The sequence below is a fragment of the Falco naumanni genome, chromosome 4 (genome assembly GCF_017639655.2).
Source record: "Falco naumanni isolate bFalNau1 chromosome 4, bFalNau1.pat, whole genome shotgun sequence".
Taxonomy (NCBI): Eukaryota; Metazoa; Chordata; class Aves; order Falconiformes; family Falconidae; genus Falco; species Falco naumanni.
The window spans coordinates 95889220-95905342 of record NC_054057.1 but is presented as its reverse complement, the minus strand read 5'-3'; the positions used below and the strand labels follow the sequence as shown (position 1 = coordinate 95905342).

At 50.5% G+C, this 16123-nt stretch overlaps 1 protein-coding gene across 1 annotated transcript in view; it reads right to left on the bottom strand.

Moving 5' to 3' along the window:
* Positions 1-6925, bottom strand: part of LRIG1 (leucine rich repeats and immunoglobulin like domains 1) — a 94144-nt gene extending 87219 nt beyond the window's left edge. The window contains exon 1 of the mRNA XM_040593578.1: positions 6623-6925. Coding sequence (XP_040449512.1) covers positions 6623-6801 — 179 coding nt within the window. The 5' untranslated portion in view covers positions 6802-6925. The remainder of the gene's footprint in view (positions 1-6622) is intronic.
* Between the last annotated feature and the right edge of the window lie 9198 nt (positions 6926-16123).

Below are 16123 nucleotides of genomic sequence, written 5' to 3'. Positions count from 1 at the left end.
TGAAAGGTGCCCCCAAAATAGCAAGGCCTGCTTCTAGACTTCTCCAAAATTACACGGTTGTGGCTTGAGAGACAACGTGCTGAAAGTGTAATGAAGGAGCGTAACATATCACATATGTTTTGGTCCTGCTCTGATACTGGAAGGGGCTGGGGCTGAAGGACTTGGGTTGCATTGCAGGACTTGGTTAACTATTAATGGATGACTCAGCTACAATAATACTAGGTATTCTGTGTTGTGCACTAACACAACGGCATCCTGGGCCCCTATGCATGAAAGGAAAAAAAAACCTCATAGTACATCACTAAATAGCTAGACATACCGGGAAATAGGGTTTATTTGCCCTTTGTTTCTTCCTACAGCCTCATGCTCTGCCCCTTGCTTCACGTGCCCCTAAAAGCTAGCAAGGGACCTCAGAGGAGAGCTGCTAGTGGATGCCCAGCCTCCCAGGCTTGCATGAAACCACAACCCAGACCAAGGGGCTCTATTCACTGTTATTCACCAAAGCCACGATCTCGCCCTGAAAGAGTCCTGGTCCTGCAGGGCTGATGAACCCTGAGCCTGGATTTTCTACAGACAGCCCTTCCCAGCAGCATTAGCCTAAGTTATCTCTACTCCATTCATCCACATGACCCCATCCAGCCCCACACCGCAAAACAAGGGAGTCACACCAGGTGATTAGGTTAGCAGCACAAAATGATTACGTTAAAAGCTGATGAGCTGAGCTAACTCAATCCAAGGTGCCTCCAGGGGCAGACAACAAGATCAATTAAAAACCCTGCAGCCCTGAGAGTTGCTGGGTACAGCTGACAAAGTCTGGGACAATCCACAAGTTCTCAGAGCTGGCTACTGAGGAATCAAAGCCATCATCCCATTTTGCAGCCACTCGGACTTCCAGATACAACTTTAACCCCTCTTCAGGAGACCAAAGCAACCAGGAACCAAAGGCAGGCACTGCCTGGGCACGGCCAGGGCCTCCTGGCACTCCGCAATGCCCAGCTGCCCTGCAGAGCCAGTGGGAGTTGCGCTTCTGTTCATGAGCCCAGGTGTATGCACAGAGTCAGGAAGGTGTTTCTCCAGCACCTGGGGCACTACCTCAACACGAAGCCACCCTGAATCCTTCCAGCACACTGCTGAAGCCACACGCTGGGGAGCATCCTTCCAGCGCTCCAGGACTGCCCTCAAGCTGATTGAAGGGAAGTGCTTCTTTCTGCATCTGCCTAAATCCCCATCAAAGGCAAGACTCCAGCACCAGTTTCACTTTCAGCAGGGAGGTGAAATCTCACCCATGCTCAAGGAAGCATTTAAGTACCTGAAGTGCTTTGTTGAAGTGTCTGGGCTCCCAAACATATCTGTTTGCCACCTTTAGCCTTTTGATGCCAGCAAGCTGGGAAGGCAATCAACCTCACGTTTGCTCCTTCATCCCTTAAACTCCAAGGAGGAAGTCCTGCAAGGCTCAGCAACCCCAAACCTTACTTCCACAGAACTGTAAAGAAGTTTGCACGAGCAAAGAAAAAAAAAAAATATTAAGCTGTATATAACACATCATAATGGTTGATTTTCCTAGAGAACAATTGATGGTGTGTTTGGTTTTTCGGCTGCCTACTGAGATGCTCGTTCCCCTGCCCTGGGAATTTTCCCTCTGCGGCTCCTCCTCCCCCAGCTCCCAGACCATCCATTCTCCCCTTTTCAAACTGCACCCATTGTAAATGGCACTGAATATTAACACAGCCCATTGAGCACTTGCTCCTTTTGTATGGGACCCCTGCGTTTCAAATTGCAGTCACTGTAGAGAGGAAAAGCCACGAAGTGATTAAATGCCATGAAGTTTCTCAAAAGGAGAGAGGAATATGCAGGAGGCTGAGGGGGTCCTAAAGCCTTTCACTTGAAGCTTCTGCAAGAGCCAGAAAAGCTTCTTGGTGGGGATTATTTTATCCCATTCAGGCTTCATCATGAATCTCACACGTACTTCTAATCCTAGTCTGACAGAGATAATTTCTGCCCCAGCTGTGGCTCAAATCAGGGATTAAGGAGAGAAGATCAGACAGCAGTTGCTAAGGGCTTGCTGTTAACTGCTGTTCTCCAGTAAGCACCAATAAATATCGCGGCATGCTGAGGGTGGTCAGCGAATCCACTGACACACGTTCACACAGGAAGGGTGGTTTTATTTGCAAGTGCGTGTATATTTATTTGTGCATAAGCAGCAGGCCTGGAGAGGCACAGCTTCGCAAGGAGAGACTGTTACCCCACCGGGGCCAAGCTCCAGAGCAGCAGCTGCAAGTCCACTGGGTGCAGAGCCATCCCGCAGCCGTGGGGCTGAAGACCTTCCCCGAGCAGGGCCACCGCTGAGGATGATGCTCCAGGAAGCACCGAGCAAGTGTGTCATTGCAAGCCAAGCAGGATTTCTTTTACAAGCACCACCAGTTCCAGTACTGTCCCGCTTGAGTGGGAAACCTTCCGTGGACCACCACCCAAGAGGGAGCTGCTGGCTCTGCAGAATTTCTCTGGGTTTCCATTCCCTTTTCCCAACAGGGGGGAGGGGGACCAGCCACCTGCACCAACCCACATCCCTCTCTCCTAAGCCATCCTTCCAAGCCCAGCGGCCCCCCGGGCAGCCGGCACACCGCGAGGGCTCCACAGCTGCACGGGGCCAAGCGCCACGAGCCCAGGGTGACGATTACTTAATCTTTGTTCCATTATTTCAGCAGGGCTGGAAGTAGGACATGCAGGCGAGAAACTGCCAACAGCACTCTCCCCCTCCCAGCACCGTCAGCAGGAGAGGCCCCCCCACTGCCTTCCCTGCATCCTCAGAGGAGCAGGCAACTCATGTCCATCTCCAACGAGCACCATGCATGGCGGCAGCAGCACAGCAAGTTTTCTGCAGAGCCCCACTCTGCTCTACCAAGCAAGCAAAGCCACTACCCTAACACGTGAGACCAGAGAAACAAGACCCAACACATTAAAAGTCCAGTTTAGCATGAAATTTAAGTTAATAGGTAATTTTGAGCACAAACGTTCAGTTTCATTGCTTTCAACAACATCTCTTTGTGTGCATGCACTTGAGCACAGCAAGAGGCTGCTCCTGACTCCTAGTTCAAACCCACTTCCAGGCCCCAAAACCATTGACAGGCACCCACAGGATTTTCCAAAGCATCCAGATGCTTTGCCCAGCTCTCTCCAGAGAGCAGCAGCACCGTGCAAACAGCCAACATCCACGCACGTGGTGCCTCAAGGCAACTCACCAAACCCCAGAGCCTCCCTGGGACACCCTAAGCAGCTCTTAGCCCAGCTCTCCTGGGCACTCGAGGACACTGCCCTTTTCCAAGACATGCCAGGCACACACTGATCCAGAGGCAGAAGGGCCTGTGCACAGACAACCAGTATCCCAAAAAAACTTCCCCTAGTTATCTGGGTCAAAAACCACACATCTGTTTAAAATAAAAACTACCATTCCTCCAGACCATACCAGCAATGAATTAACTATCCAACTGCACTTCCACAGCCCCAAAGCCTTCTCACCATTAAAATCTGTACCCAAAATACTACTGCTCTGTCACTAAGAAGGAAGAAAAAGCCCTCTCTCTCCTACATGATGCCTAGAAGAAATCTCTCTTGTACCACTCCTCAAGAATTAAGATGCACAGAAAGACAGAAGCAGAGGATGAAGGGGATGTACTGTACCACCAGCACCGCTGGCACCCCACGCCTGGCTTGTCATACTTAAGCTTGGCCCTGAAGTTTGCGCCACGTATTACACTCTGATGTAAAAAACCAACCAGCTTCAGACTTCAACACCAAAAGACACGAAGCATGCCCAGCAGCTTCGAAGGGAGACACACTGCAAAGGAGTCCTGCACGGGAAGTGCTCAGCAGAATAAAACTGGCATGCAGCATTCAGCTGCCTGTTGCTTTTAAGAGAAAAAAAAAACAGTGCACATCTGTGCCATGCTGCATTAACTGTGAGTAACTGCAGTGCAACAGCCCTTCTGCATATCAGCTAGGCCTTCTGAAAGCTAGGGAGAAAAATTACAACTCTGAGCTCGACTACCAACAGAGAAATAACAATAGTTTCCAAAGATCCCAGTGCTTTTCCTCAGCACTGACAGTCCTGTTGACAAAATACACAGTGCAATTAAAGTCCCTTCCAGAACCCTCCCTAGTGTGCCGAGCCACATTTCCAACCCTACAAACAACAGCTTTATCTCCAACACACTGAAAACCCACTCGGAGCACTGCTTCAGCATTGTGGCACTCATCAGGAGTAAGAGATAAACTGCTAAGGAGGGAATTTTCAATAGCACTTTAACGAAGTTAAAGCACAGCCATCACGAGTCACTGAGAACAGGACCTACCTCATCTTCAATTAGCGATCAAACCTGCCCAAGCTTATCATCCCGGGGAAGCAGACACCCTCGGTGGGACATGTAGCATGCCCAGAGGGATGGAGACGAGGGATGCACAGCTCTGACATCTCCCTTCTCATCCCAACTTACCCCGCACCCCCAGGCTGTGCTCCTTATTAAGGCTCCCAGGGACACTCTAAACCCCCTTTGCCTTCTGTGGCTTTAAGAGGACATATTAAAAAAAACAACAACAAAAAACCACAAACAAACAAACAAAACCACACAAAACCCAACAAGCAATGGAGATAGCTGCACAGAGGTAACTTTTCGCCAGCACACGGTGCTTTTATAAAGAACATTAAGCAACTACTAAAAAAATGACTTGGCAACTCTCTACACCAGAAATTAGCATTTATGATCCTATCAAGCATGAAAAACGTGCTTCAGCTTTGTGGCCTTAAACTCAAATAAGCAATTTAAGTGATTTTTAGCAATTAGAAACAATACTGCTTTAAAAACAAAAGTATCTGCAATAGCTTAAATGCCCGCTTTTTCTATTAGCTATGGAGAAGGAAAAACACTCTTAATTCTGCATTGTCAGATATGAAAGTCATCACAAATTTCCACTTTAATTCTTTGGTTAGCTCAGAATTTACAAAGTTACAAACCATATTCTGTCTAAGTGGTTAAAAGATCAACAACCCACAGGTCCATAGCAGGAGATTTATACCTACTATTACTTCACCAATAAAATTTAAACTGAACTCAAGACACTCAAAAATCTGTTCCATATGAAAAAAAGACACTCCTGGGTATTAGTGCTCCCGAAAAAACACAACAATAAATTTGTTCAGACAGGGCTATTAATGCATTTCTCTGCATGAACAAATATACACTGTCCTATTTTAAGAGGTGCATGGGGATGCTGGAATTATGCTGAGAAAACTAAAAGCTTGCTCTGAAAGGTGTCCAGGGCGGGAGGAAGGACCCTTCACAGCACAGAGCGACAGGTGAACGGGATGAGTCAGGGTTTTAACGCAGAGGCCACACGTTCCTCTGGGTACGACACCTGCTAATTTCGTGTAAAACTAGGCACTTCTGAAGCCAAAACCGACTAATACCAGGAGAAGCTGACAAACCTCTAATAATTCTTCTTAATAAGGAGCTGGATGATCTCCAGCAACACTTCAGTGACCGTTCTCTCTGCTGGCAGAGCTGAGGAGTATCTATTACAACCAGGGGTTTTATAGATTCAATAATCTATAAATCTATTCAAAGACCAGAAAAGCCCAGCAAGAGAAGCGCCGGGACACTTTCCCCTTTCTGGACCCTTATGTCCCCGAGGTTAGCCAACAGCCGAGGACACTTATTTTATAAGTCTGGGAGCACATATGTGCATACTCCCAGTCCTCCAGCACTGCCAAACGCCTGGAGCTGTCAAAGCCGAGCTGGCTTTCCCTCGGGACCTCCCGGCTTCACATGTCCCAAGGTTTATTTCAGACCTGACCAGGCCAGCGCAGCTGTGACAGCAGCGGAGCAGAACCCGGCCATCCCACCGTCCTGCGCTCGGCCACGGACCCGAACACTCTAAAACACCTTTCGGGGAGGGGGGGGGGGGGGGGGGGGGGAACCCCAACCACAGGGCTGTACCCGCAGCCAGGTGCTGGGCTATACGTTCAGCTGCCACTCAGGCCATATGATACACCGCGGGTTAATAACTGCCACAGCCGGACAAGCACCGAGGGAACGGCAGCCAGCCACGCCGCCTTTACTGGCAAACACCTGGGGTAGGGAGTTTATTTTTAAACGACCCAGCAGCACCGCAAGAGCCTGCGAGCGTCCCGGGGGTGTCACACCGTACCAGCTGGCAGCTCCGAACGCCGGGGGGAGCGGTGACAACAAGCAGCGGTGGGGGTCGGGACGGCGGGATGGAGGGACATCCTAATAAGGATGCGGGAGCCCAAGCTGGCCCGTATCTCCAGCGGATCCCATCACCGGAGACCAAACCCGCTGCCGGCTCCTCGTCCCCCGAGACAAGTCAACCCAGCGCGGGAGCCCCGGCCCCCCCGCCCGGCCTGGGAGCGGCGAACGCCCCGCATCACGGCTCAGCTTCACGCCGCGCAGCCCAGCGCCTACCCGGCGGCAGAGCTCGCTTCGCTTGCAAAATAACCCCGACTTCTGCGGGTTTGCTCCTTTAGAGGGGCATTCTTGTTTCACAAGCCGCCCCGGTGCGTCGCTGCCCACACCCCCCCGGCCCCGTCATCCCCCAGCCCGGTACTCACACGTGCCGCGGCCAGCGGGGCAGGTCCCGGGGCACGGCGGGCAGCGCCAGCCCGCCGCAGCTCAGCGCCTCCCCGCCGCAGGCACAGCCGGCGGGGCAGCCGGCGGCGGCCGAGCCCAGCAGCCCCAGCAGCAGCAGCGCCGCCGCCCCGCCGCCGCCCGCCCGTGACGGCACCGCCATTTTGTATCCGGCACCGGGGAAGGTCCGAGGCGGGAGGAGGCGGCAGGAGCGGCCCCCGGCGCGCAGCGCAGCGGTAACGCCGCGGGCCCCGCAAGCGCTCAGCGCTGCTCCGCCGCCCGCAGCATCGCCTCGGCCGCCGGCCGCACGGCGCTCAGGGCACCGGCATCCACCGGCGGGCGGGCGGGCACCACCGGGCGAGTCGGCTCCGCGTCCCCGCCGCGGGGAAACGCCTCCTCCTTCGCGCCGCACGGCCCCGGCCCGGCGGCCGCTGGAGCTCCCCCTCCTCGGTGCGCCGCCGCAGGGCTGAGAGCCGCCCAGAGCCGCCGCGACCGCCGCTGCCGCGCCGCCCCCGCCGCCGCCCGCCCGGCCCCCAGCGCCGCTCGCCGCGGACCCACGTTGGCGACACCGCAACATGTAGCCGCGCCGCCCCCCGCGCGCCCGCCCATTGGCTGGCGGGGGCCCTCCGGCGGGCCCGCGCGCGCCGCCATTGGCCAGCAGCCGCCCCCCCGCACCCCCTCCCAGCACGGCGCCGCGGCGCCCCATTGATGCCGGCGGCCTGTCAATCAGGGCCGCCGGGGCCCGCCCCCCCTTTCCCACTCCAGGTGTGAACGCGGGCGGCCCCGCCCCCCCGCGCTGCCCCGCTTAAAGGGGCCGCGCCCGCCGCGGGGCAGCGGCTTCAGGCAGATCTGCCTCTCTTAGGTGCGGACGATCTGCTGCAAAACCAGGGTTGGGCGCTCCCCTGCACCCCGACGCGCCTTCCTGCGGGTGCTATGAAGCCGCTGCGGGGCCGCGCTCCCGAGGGACACGCGTGTCCTGCCACCGGCCCACTGCAGGAGCGGGTTAATACCTGCACGTGTTTCAGACCAAACCCAGGAGGCGGGATCCGCTTGCAAAACGTACCCCTATTTCTGAAAACGCAGCACTCACCAGATGCAAGGGAGCACACAGTCTAAAGCGGGTCGAAGCATGACTCATTAGATAGCTGCAGCAGCAGCCTTACCGGCAAAATTCATCTTAGGGTGTCAATACGCTCTAAAGGCTGAATTTAGAGGCTGCTCCTGAGCTCAGGGGAGAGCATCCAGCTGGCTTTGGTCAGGTCTGGATGTGGCCCATGCAGCACTTAGGGGATGAAGCCCTTCATGGGCTCAGCGCACCCAGCACCAGCCGAGCCGGATGCCAGGAGTTGCGTGGGGAGCTGGAGGTGCAATATTTTAGGGAGAGAAACACTCACCACAGCCCAGCTCTGCTGCCGCTGCCTTTGGTTAGATTCCATCCTGCTGCTGCAGGTTCCTCCCTGGCGCAGGGATGGAGCCGTATCTCCTTTTTGTAATGAGACGGGGCATTGCACTGCAGGGTGCTTTAATCACACCGCGCATCTTCCAAGAGTCACGTATCAATTCATATAAAACAGCACATGCAAGGGGAACTGCATGGAGGTTTGCTCAGCGCGGCACCCAGGCTGCACAAACATGCCACCCCCTGAAAGGCAGCAAACCCGGATCGGTGTCATCTCAAGAACAGAGCGGGTCAGCTGAAGCAGAAACCTGGTGCGACATTGGATTTGCTGGCAAGCCCAAGCGAACAAGCTGGGCTTGGACCACAGGCTGTAAAAGCCCCATGTCCAAGCCTGAAGCATCTCCACCCCACATGGGACGCAGAGCCCGGGCAGCCCCGAGCCCCGCAAGGAGCCCTCAGCCAGGTCTGCCCTCCACGCCCACACGCGGGAGCCCGCAGCACCGAGAAGCGCCATGCTGACGCATCACCATCAATTGACAGAAGAGGGGTGGAGATGACAGACCAGCCTTCAGAGTGATGAAGAGTTGGGGCTTTTTAAGTCTGGCCTTCTGCATTCTGTCTGTGGACCAAAGACCTTGCAAGACCCTGCTCCACCACAGCATCACGGTGGTGAAATGTAGCTTTGATGATGTGGGGGAAGGAGTGAGAGGAGACACGTTTTTGGAAGCCATCACTCTGGATGAGGACTTCCTCTTCTCCTGCCTATTCTCCTTCTTTTCCTCTGGATTTCTCACAGGTTCATCAATGGAGCAATTAATTTCATCTGACATAACGCACAGGGATCTTCTAAGTTCCCCAGCCAGCTGCCACAGGCAGCTATCAAGTCTTCTGCTGGACCTGAAAGTGATGTGGGGGGGCCGTAGAGCAGCCCCCACGCCTCCCGGCTACTTCAGCTTCTGGCATCAGCACATGCAACGTGCACTGCTGAAAAGTTATACGTACAAAAATCATACGTGAAAGAAATCAGAAAAAGGGAAAGAAGTGTGGAAAACCTGAGGGAGGAAGATTTAGGTTTGGAAGATGACGTGATCCGAAATCTACAAACTGGGTTTATTGATGGGACAAGATCTTGCTGCAGGGTGAAGGGTTTATGATTTCAGCATCCCCACCCGAAAGCTCGACCATACACCGCAAGAAGCAGTGTTAGCTATTACTGCCATAGCATTTCCCTCTTCTCTATTTACTCTTGACAGTCCACCTGCATGACTGTTTGGCCTTCGGGACAGCTTTGAACGTATCAGATTGCCGAGATGAACGATAAATGGAAAACCTGATCTCTGCAAAGGCTTCTCCCCACTCAGTACTGGGGTGAGCGGGACTTTTAGGTGTCCCATCCCACCCAGCCACACCTTCCTGGGGACCAAACTCCCAGTGTGCTGAGCCCGGGTGATGCTCACCGGTGCCCTGGGCAGTGTGGCCAGGAGCGCTGCTCCCCCCAGCCAGGCAGAGCCTCGCGCTGGGTCCCCGATGACAAGCACACCCCTCAGCGCAGACGCTGAACACCATGTGGGCCAGACCTAAATCTTTCCGGGAAGAATCAATAGGGATTATTTATAGACAGGGGCTTTCGCTAGGTAAAACTTGGGGTTTAGGCTGTTATGGCTGGGGTGGAGCAGAATGGGAATTAAATATGTATTCACACTATTGCGGCTTAGGCTCTTATTTTAGCCTTCAAGAACTGGAGAAAACAGGAGAATGGCTTAGGTTTAGTCCTGTAATTTATTGGAAAGCTGTTTGCAAACAGAGAGCAAGAGCTCTTGTCCTTGGGGAGGGAACCTGAGGCAGGAAGGGTAGATGTATTATAGAAAATAGTGCAGCCTTACACAAATAAATAGCCAATTAAAAAGAATATGTCTTTAGTTCTTCCATGTGGGAAATGCAAATTTTAAGGCACTTCCATGGAGCGGATTTCTCTTGCCCAGTAGGGAAGGCAACATGAAAATAAAAAGCTCTTGGTTCTTTTACAGTGTTTTCAAATTTGACCAGCAAGTTTTTTAATTCATTTTATGATTTCGTTTTAATACTTTTCAGCTATTCTTGCAACCCCTGACCTCCATCCCAGTGATTCCATCTCACCCATTCAGGGCAGGACACTCACCTGGCACCATGCAGCTGCCATCTCAGTGCCTGTCCCAAAGCCCCTCCGCTGCTCCCCTGCCCGTGACAAGGCTGAGAGGCCGGCCGTGGGGTTTCCCAGGGTCAGAGAGATCCAAAAGCCTCAGATAACCTTTCTAAAACAGAAATCTACAGGCAGCTCTCCTGGAAACTGAGCCAAGTCACCCTGCGTTTGCACAAGATCACTGTGCACTGGAAATAATGGGATGAGTGGAGTTGGTAGGACACGAGGCTGTGCTCAGCTGTGCTCTCCCTCCTACCCCAGTCAATGCTTTTGCTAGAAAGGAGTCTGTGTACAGCATGGAGGATGTTTCTTCCTTGAGCCTCATTAAGCCTAATTAAATAGCTTACAAAAGTATTTATGAAAACAAATTTTAAAATGGCAAATGCATGCCAACAAGGAAGATCTTTCTAATTCTGCCGGTGTCTTTTTGTGGATTTGGAGTCGGTTCAGAAGTGCACACTTGGAAGGTAATTGCTGACAGCGTGCAGAATCCATCAAGCTATAATTAACACTCTACTATTATTCTAATTGCCTCACTCAAGCTTCTGTGTTTTTTAATTGTAGAGCAATTTGCCAATAGAGAATTTAATTGCAATACATATTTTATACATTTTGGGACAAAGTACCATTCTCTCCACTTCAGCAAAAATGTTCCTCCGTTTTTAATAGCTTGCTTTATTCTTTTCTAGGATGCTTTTTTTTTTTTTTTTTTGCCGGTAAAGGAATTTGATTGCAACCTCTTGTGAAATTAGTAATGATATAATATACAGGAGTGCCTGGAGGCTTCAGTTTGGATCATGACTCTATTAAGCTAGGAATTGTACATACATGTAGGAAGACACAGCCCTGAGGAGCTTGAAATCTAAACAGAGAAGACAAACTGAGGTGAGAACAGAAGTATTATCCCGATTCTACAGCTGGGGAGCCAGAGCCCCAGATGACTCACCTTAGGTGACCCTGCGCACCTGGGCTGCAGCCAGGAACTCACACGAGCCCTGACCGTGGGGCACCCTTCGTCTTTAACGTGAACTTATTTTCTCTCTCCTGGGTCCTGCAAAAGTATACTTCCATAATCAGATTTGCAGGCTAGACCTTCTAAATAATTTCTAACCATCTAGAATCTACGGTCATCTTTCATGGATGCCTCAGCTTTCAGAGCCAGACCCAGCACTGAACAGGAGCCCTGATGATGATGCTGAGCACCCCAGTTAGGTGTGACACACTGGGTGGAGGATGATAGCAATGCTGTCAGGCTTTGTGAGGGATGTGTTTGACTTCTCCTGTGGCCGCCTGAAGGTCAGATGCAGTGAAATAAAAAAGGATGGACCTTAGTTCACACTGACTATCCTTGCATTTGACAATTTTCCAACACTCCAGCTTGGTGATTCTATCTGCAGGGCCACAAATCTCTCTGTAAGACTGCCATCTTTTAATGGTGCTCGTGATGGCTTTCTACCCAACACTGATGGTGCTGAGATTTGCAAAATGTCTGATACCCACGGCTACAATCCCTTATACTGTCACCCTGGTACACTGATGTGTCAATCAACATTATTATGGTGAGAAATGGAGGTGTGTTGTGGGGACAGCATACAAGATCATAGTGATTACTCAGCACAGAAACAGTCACATTTACAACTAACCGTGGTCTTTGGTATTAGCTGCTCATGGCAAGCTGCATGGTTTGGGGACCTGGCACCCAGCTTGTGAGAGATTGTTTCTCTGGTATGACCAGATCAACCAAAGCATCAACATTCCAGAGGCTTATTAGTCAATCTGGTTACACCAGATCTTCAAGGACAATTTTATGGCATCTCGCCACCCAAAGCTAGTCTTTGTCTCTCTTGGATCCCAACCCTGCTCCACAGAGCTAGTTTTGTTGGAACAACCTGTGAGATGCATGACGTGATCCAAAAGTGCCTAGCAGCAATGACTAATGATAACATCCCTTCTCACTGCTATCATGTGTGAAGCCAATCCAGCTTAGCAGGAGGCAGCCTGTGACAGTGAGAATTAAAGAAAAAGATGATCAAGCCAAGCTTCAGTATAGAGTCACTAACAGTGCTGACATCAAAGTTTAGCTTGGGCTCAAACGCCAAAGAGTTTGCCTTGCAGTGACACATAAGCCTTTTCTTCCCTTAAAAATAGAGACCAGTGCTTGAACTCTGGTCCTCCAGGAACATAAAGTCTTTGATCATGACCAGATCATGCTTCGTTAATCTGAAAGTTCACTCAAGTAGCTGCTGTCATTTTGATTTTTCACAGGCAATGAGTTAAACTGCTTTACAGCCTGGGACTGGCACAGGCAGGTAGCAAAAGAGGGTGCAGATAGCTAGATCCAATTAAGTAAATCCGTGTTTTGTCACAACGTTGCCAGCTCTGATCCTTTTTAATTTCCTTTCCAAGGGGCTTGCTTTAAAAATTTTGTATAAGTGTATGCGAATTTATCTCATCTTTTTAAAAGATGACTATCAGAAAAGCATGACAGCAATTTACCGTTAAGACAGGACAGGGAGAAAAAGTGGACTGTTAGCACTAGAATATCACCTGCCATCTGGGTGGGCAAAATGCAAGGTAAGAGCGAGGGTGTGAGTGTAAACCTGTGATACTCGAACCTGGAGCTTACACCCAACTGCTTAAAAGCATGTTTTTGTAGACAAGGCTATGTACTAACTCCAAGAGCAGGAGAAAAGCTGGTAAACCTGAAGTCCGAACACTGTCTGCTTGGATCACACGTTTCAGCACATTACTCTCCCCTAATCAGGCTTGAGATCCAAAATCCAGTTGTTTCCCTAAGTCCAAGGAGAGCCTAAACCCCATGCATGAGCTGGCAGGTATTAGGGTTTGCTCTTCAGATCTGGGCTTGGACTCAGATCTGTGCCAAGCCTCCGACAGCAAGAGCAGAGCTGGAGACACAGCTATTCCCGACAGTAACTAGCACTAATAGTGTTTATGGTATGAAGAGCTCTATTAACTGGCATAATAACTATAATTACATGGTGTAACTTCTTTTTGTTGCTTTCACCTCTAGGCTGAGATGGAAGTGTGAAGTTCTTGCAGCCCCAGAGGAATGTGTTAGATGAAATCATGCAAGCGGAGCAAAGAAGCTGGAATCTAGCTACAGCTGAAACAGGAGCCACCTGTCCCGGACCAGAGAATTACAGAAAAAGATTTACAGATTTTGGAGGAGGAGTTTAACTTCTCTTTCAGAGAGGGATGCTTTAAATTGAGACCATTTCTTCAGTCTGGACAAGCTTCCTCTAGAAAGGGCAATAGACTTTAGGTGCATCTGAAAAGCAGTACATGTTTTGTTTTACTGCAAACCCTTGCCTCAGCGTAAATGGGAAAACAAGCCACTAGTTTGCTTAATAAAAGTAATGGGCTCCAAAGCATTTCCAGAGCAAAGCTTGCATTTCCTTGTTGATGGCTGTTCACTTTCAGCGGCTTTCACAGCAAGCCAAGGTAACTCACCCCCCCCACACACCCCAAAACAACCCGCACCTCTCTCTGGGCTGAGAAGGTTGATAAGGAAAACCCCAGATGGAGCGAGTGCAGGGTGCCCTCTCAAAAAGGAGCCAAGCTGAATATTTATTTAATAGCTCACTGTCAAGGCTTCATACTACGGAGGAAGGGTGCCATCAGCAAGGGTGGTCTCTGCCTGGCAGCATTTTTAAGGCAAGTTTAGCCAAAAGTTGCACAAGTTATGGCTGTTCTCAAAGGTCCAGATTCCATATAACAATTAAAGGAAGATGATTGCAGAATGACCACAACAGCCAGACTTTGGAAGGATCTGGCAGTCAAGCGCTGCCTTACAGGTCAGAGCTAGTTTTTTCCAACTGTTGTACTTGATCTTTATCCATACTGGAAAAGGGGCAAGATACCTTGTGACAACTTTTATTGGTACTCAGTTACTGCCTCTGTGATTACCACAGGCTATTGCTACTAAACTGCCTCTTGTTGCTTCATCTGGCTGGAAGATATTAGGATTTGTCTGCTGCTTCATCATACTTTGATCCCTTGTTTAGAAAAGAAATCTGTTTCCTTGCTCTTGAGTGCCTCGTTCTTGGCTAGGGACTGAACTGCAGGCTGATATTTCTGTTTGGCCCTTGAAGCCAACTATTAACCACACTTCTTGTCCTGCTGGTACCACCCAGGAGTGCATCAATAGTGCAATACAAATGCCACAGCATCATTATATGAAGAACAAAATATGTGGCGAGGCCCTGCTGTGGCTTAGAGGCTCTAAGAAGAATCTCTCAAAATATCTTAGACATCTGCCATGTGTAAAATCTCATGGTTGTTCTTCAAATTCTTCTGTGGAGACATCAGCCTCTCCTCCGCTTCTCTCCCCATCTCCCTCTGCTAACGCATGTGCTTCTTGCCAGCAGTGTGTGACACAAGGGCCATTTTCCTCCACAGTTATTCTATTTATTCAGTACCTGAGGTAATTATACTCTGGTTTGAGACATTCTAAATCACTTCCATAGTGCACAGTTGGGATGACATGAAGGATTATGACTTCATGTGGGAATAAGGAGGAGCAGATGAAGACTTAATAGACACAGATCCTGTTTTATGCCAATGCCATAACTAATTAGAAACAGGGGGGAAACTAGTAGATGGGAACTGTCTCAAACTTCTCTCAGATTTTGCCATGGGATATGAATGAGTCTCTAGCATAGTCATGCAAGCATTGCAGTAGTTGGACAACTTTGTCCACAGATGCAGCAGTGGATGTTTGGGATTGTATAAGCTCTGTGTGTCTCCAGCAACACCCGTTTCTCACACGCCTTCTCCATCTCCCACAAGATGTGAGCGACCACGGGAAGTTGCAGGGATGCGTAATAACTGTTTCCGTTATATCCCAGGAGGATTACATTCCTTTTGCCTTTGAGATGAGGTTTCCATCGACTTGGAAGTAAGGCACGTTGTAATGGAAATGCTCACACAGAAGAAATGAGATTGAATCCATTACCGACTCATCATCTAGAGGCAGCACTGTTTGAAGATGCACGAGATGCCTCGTGCCCCCTGCCACCCAACTTAAAAAAAAAGAAAGAGAAAAAATGCCCCAGTATGATGTAACTTGTCTCTTAGATTAGAGGAAGCTGCATAGAGCTTTTAGCCTCACAGCTATGCTGCTCCAGAGAGGAGCCAAATTCAACAAGGATTTCTTTTTGTTCTCTAGCATCCATATATTTCTCCAAGAGGGCTACGTTAGTCCCCTTCCATCCCACTTGGCCAAAGCCTCTTTGTTCTCATTACTCAAGGCAACAGCACCATCTATTCTACTTTGGATGATCCGTAACCAGACAACTTTAAGCTAGAGCCATATCAACCAGCCACCTCTGCCCCCCCTCACCTAGCTAGGGCACCATCACCTACTCCTAGGGCACTGAGCGTGGGTTCTTGTAGAAGACAGCTTAGAGAACAGGCAATATCCAAGAGGAACCCCCAATGAGAAGGTGGAAGGAGAAAAGGGGGGAAAAGAATGCCACTCTTGCCTCCTGCTTACCCTACTCTGTTGAAGGTGTTTTTGCAGTCAGTTAATCCAGTTAGCAACAACACAGTAAATAGCCACATCCCCGTGCAGGGGCTCACTGCTGGCTGACATGGGTGGGCGCAGGCTTGCTGGGAAGGGGAGCTGAGCTCCTTCCCTTCTGCTCCATCAGCACCAGCTAAAGATACACAAGACCTTAGCTATGCAACCATTCCCTTTAAACCAGGACCATGCAGCAGAGGTAAGGGCTGTTCTCCCCAGCATTTATGGGGTTTACAGGTGTCTGTATGCTGCAGCTCCTCTGCGGAGCCTTTCCAGATGGGCTACACCTGTGGGCAGAAAAATCACCTGTGAGTGATCAACTGCCAATCTCACGTCCCAGGCACCACACACGCTGCCCCAAGCTT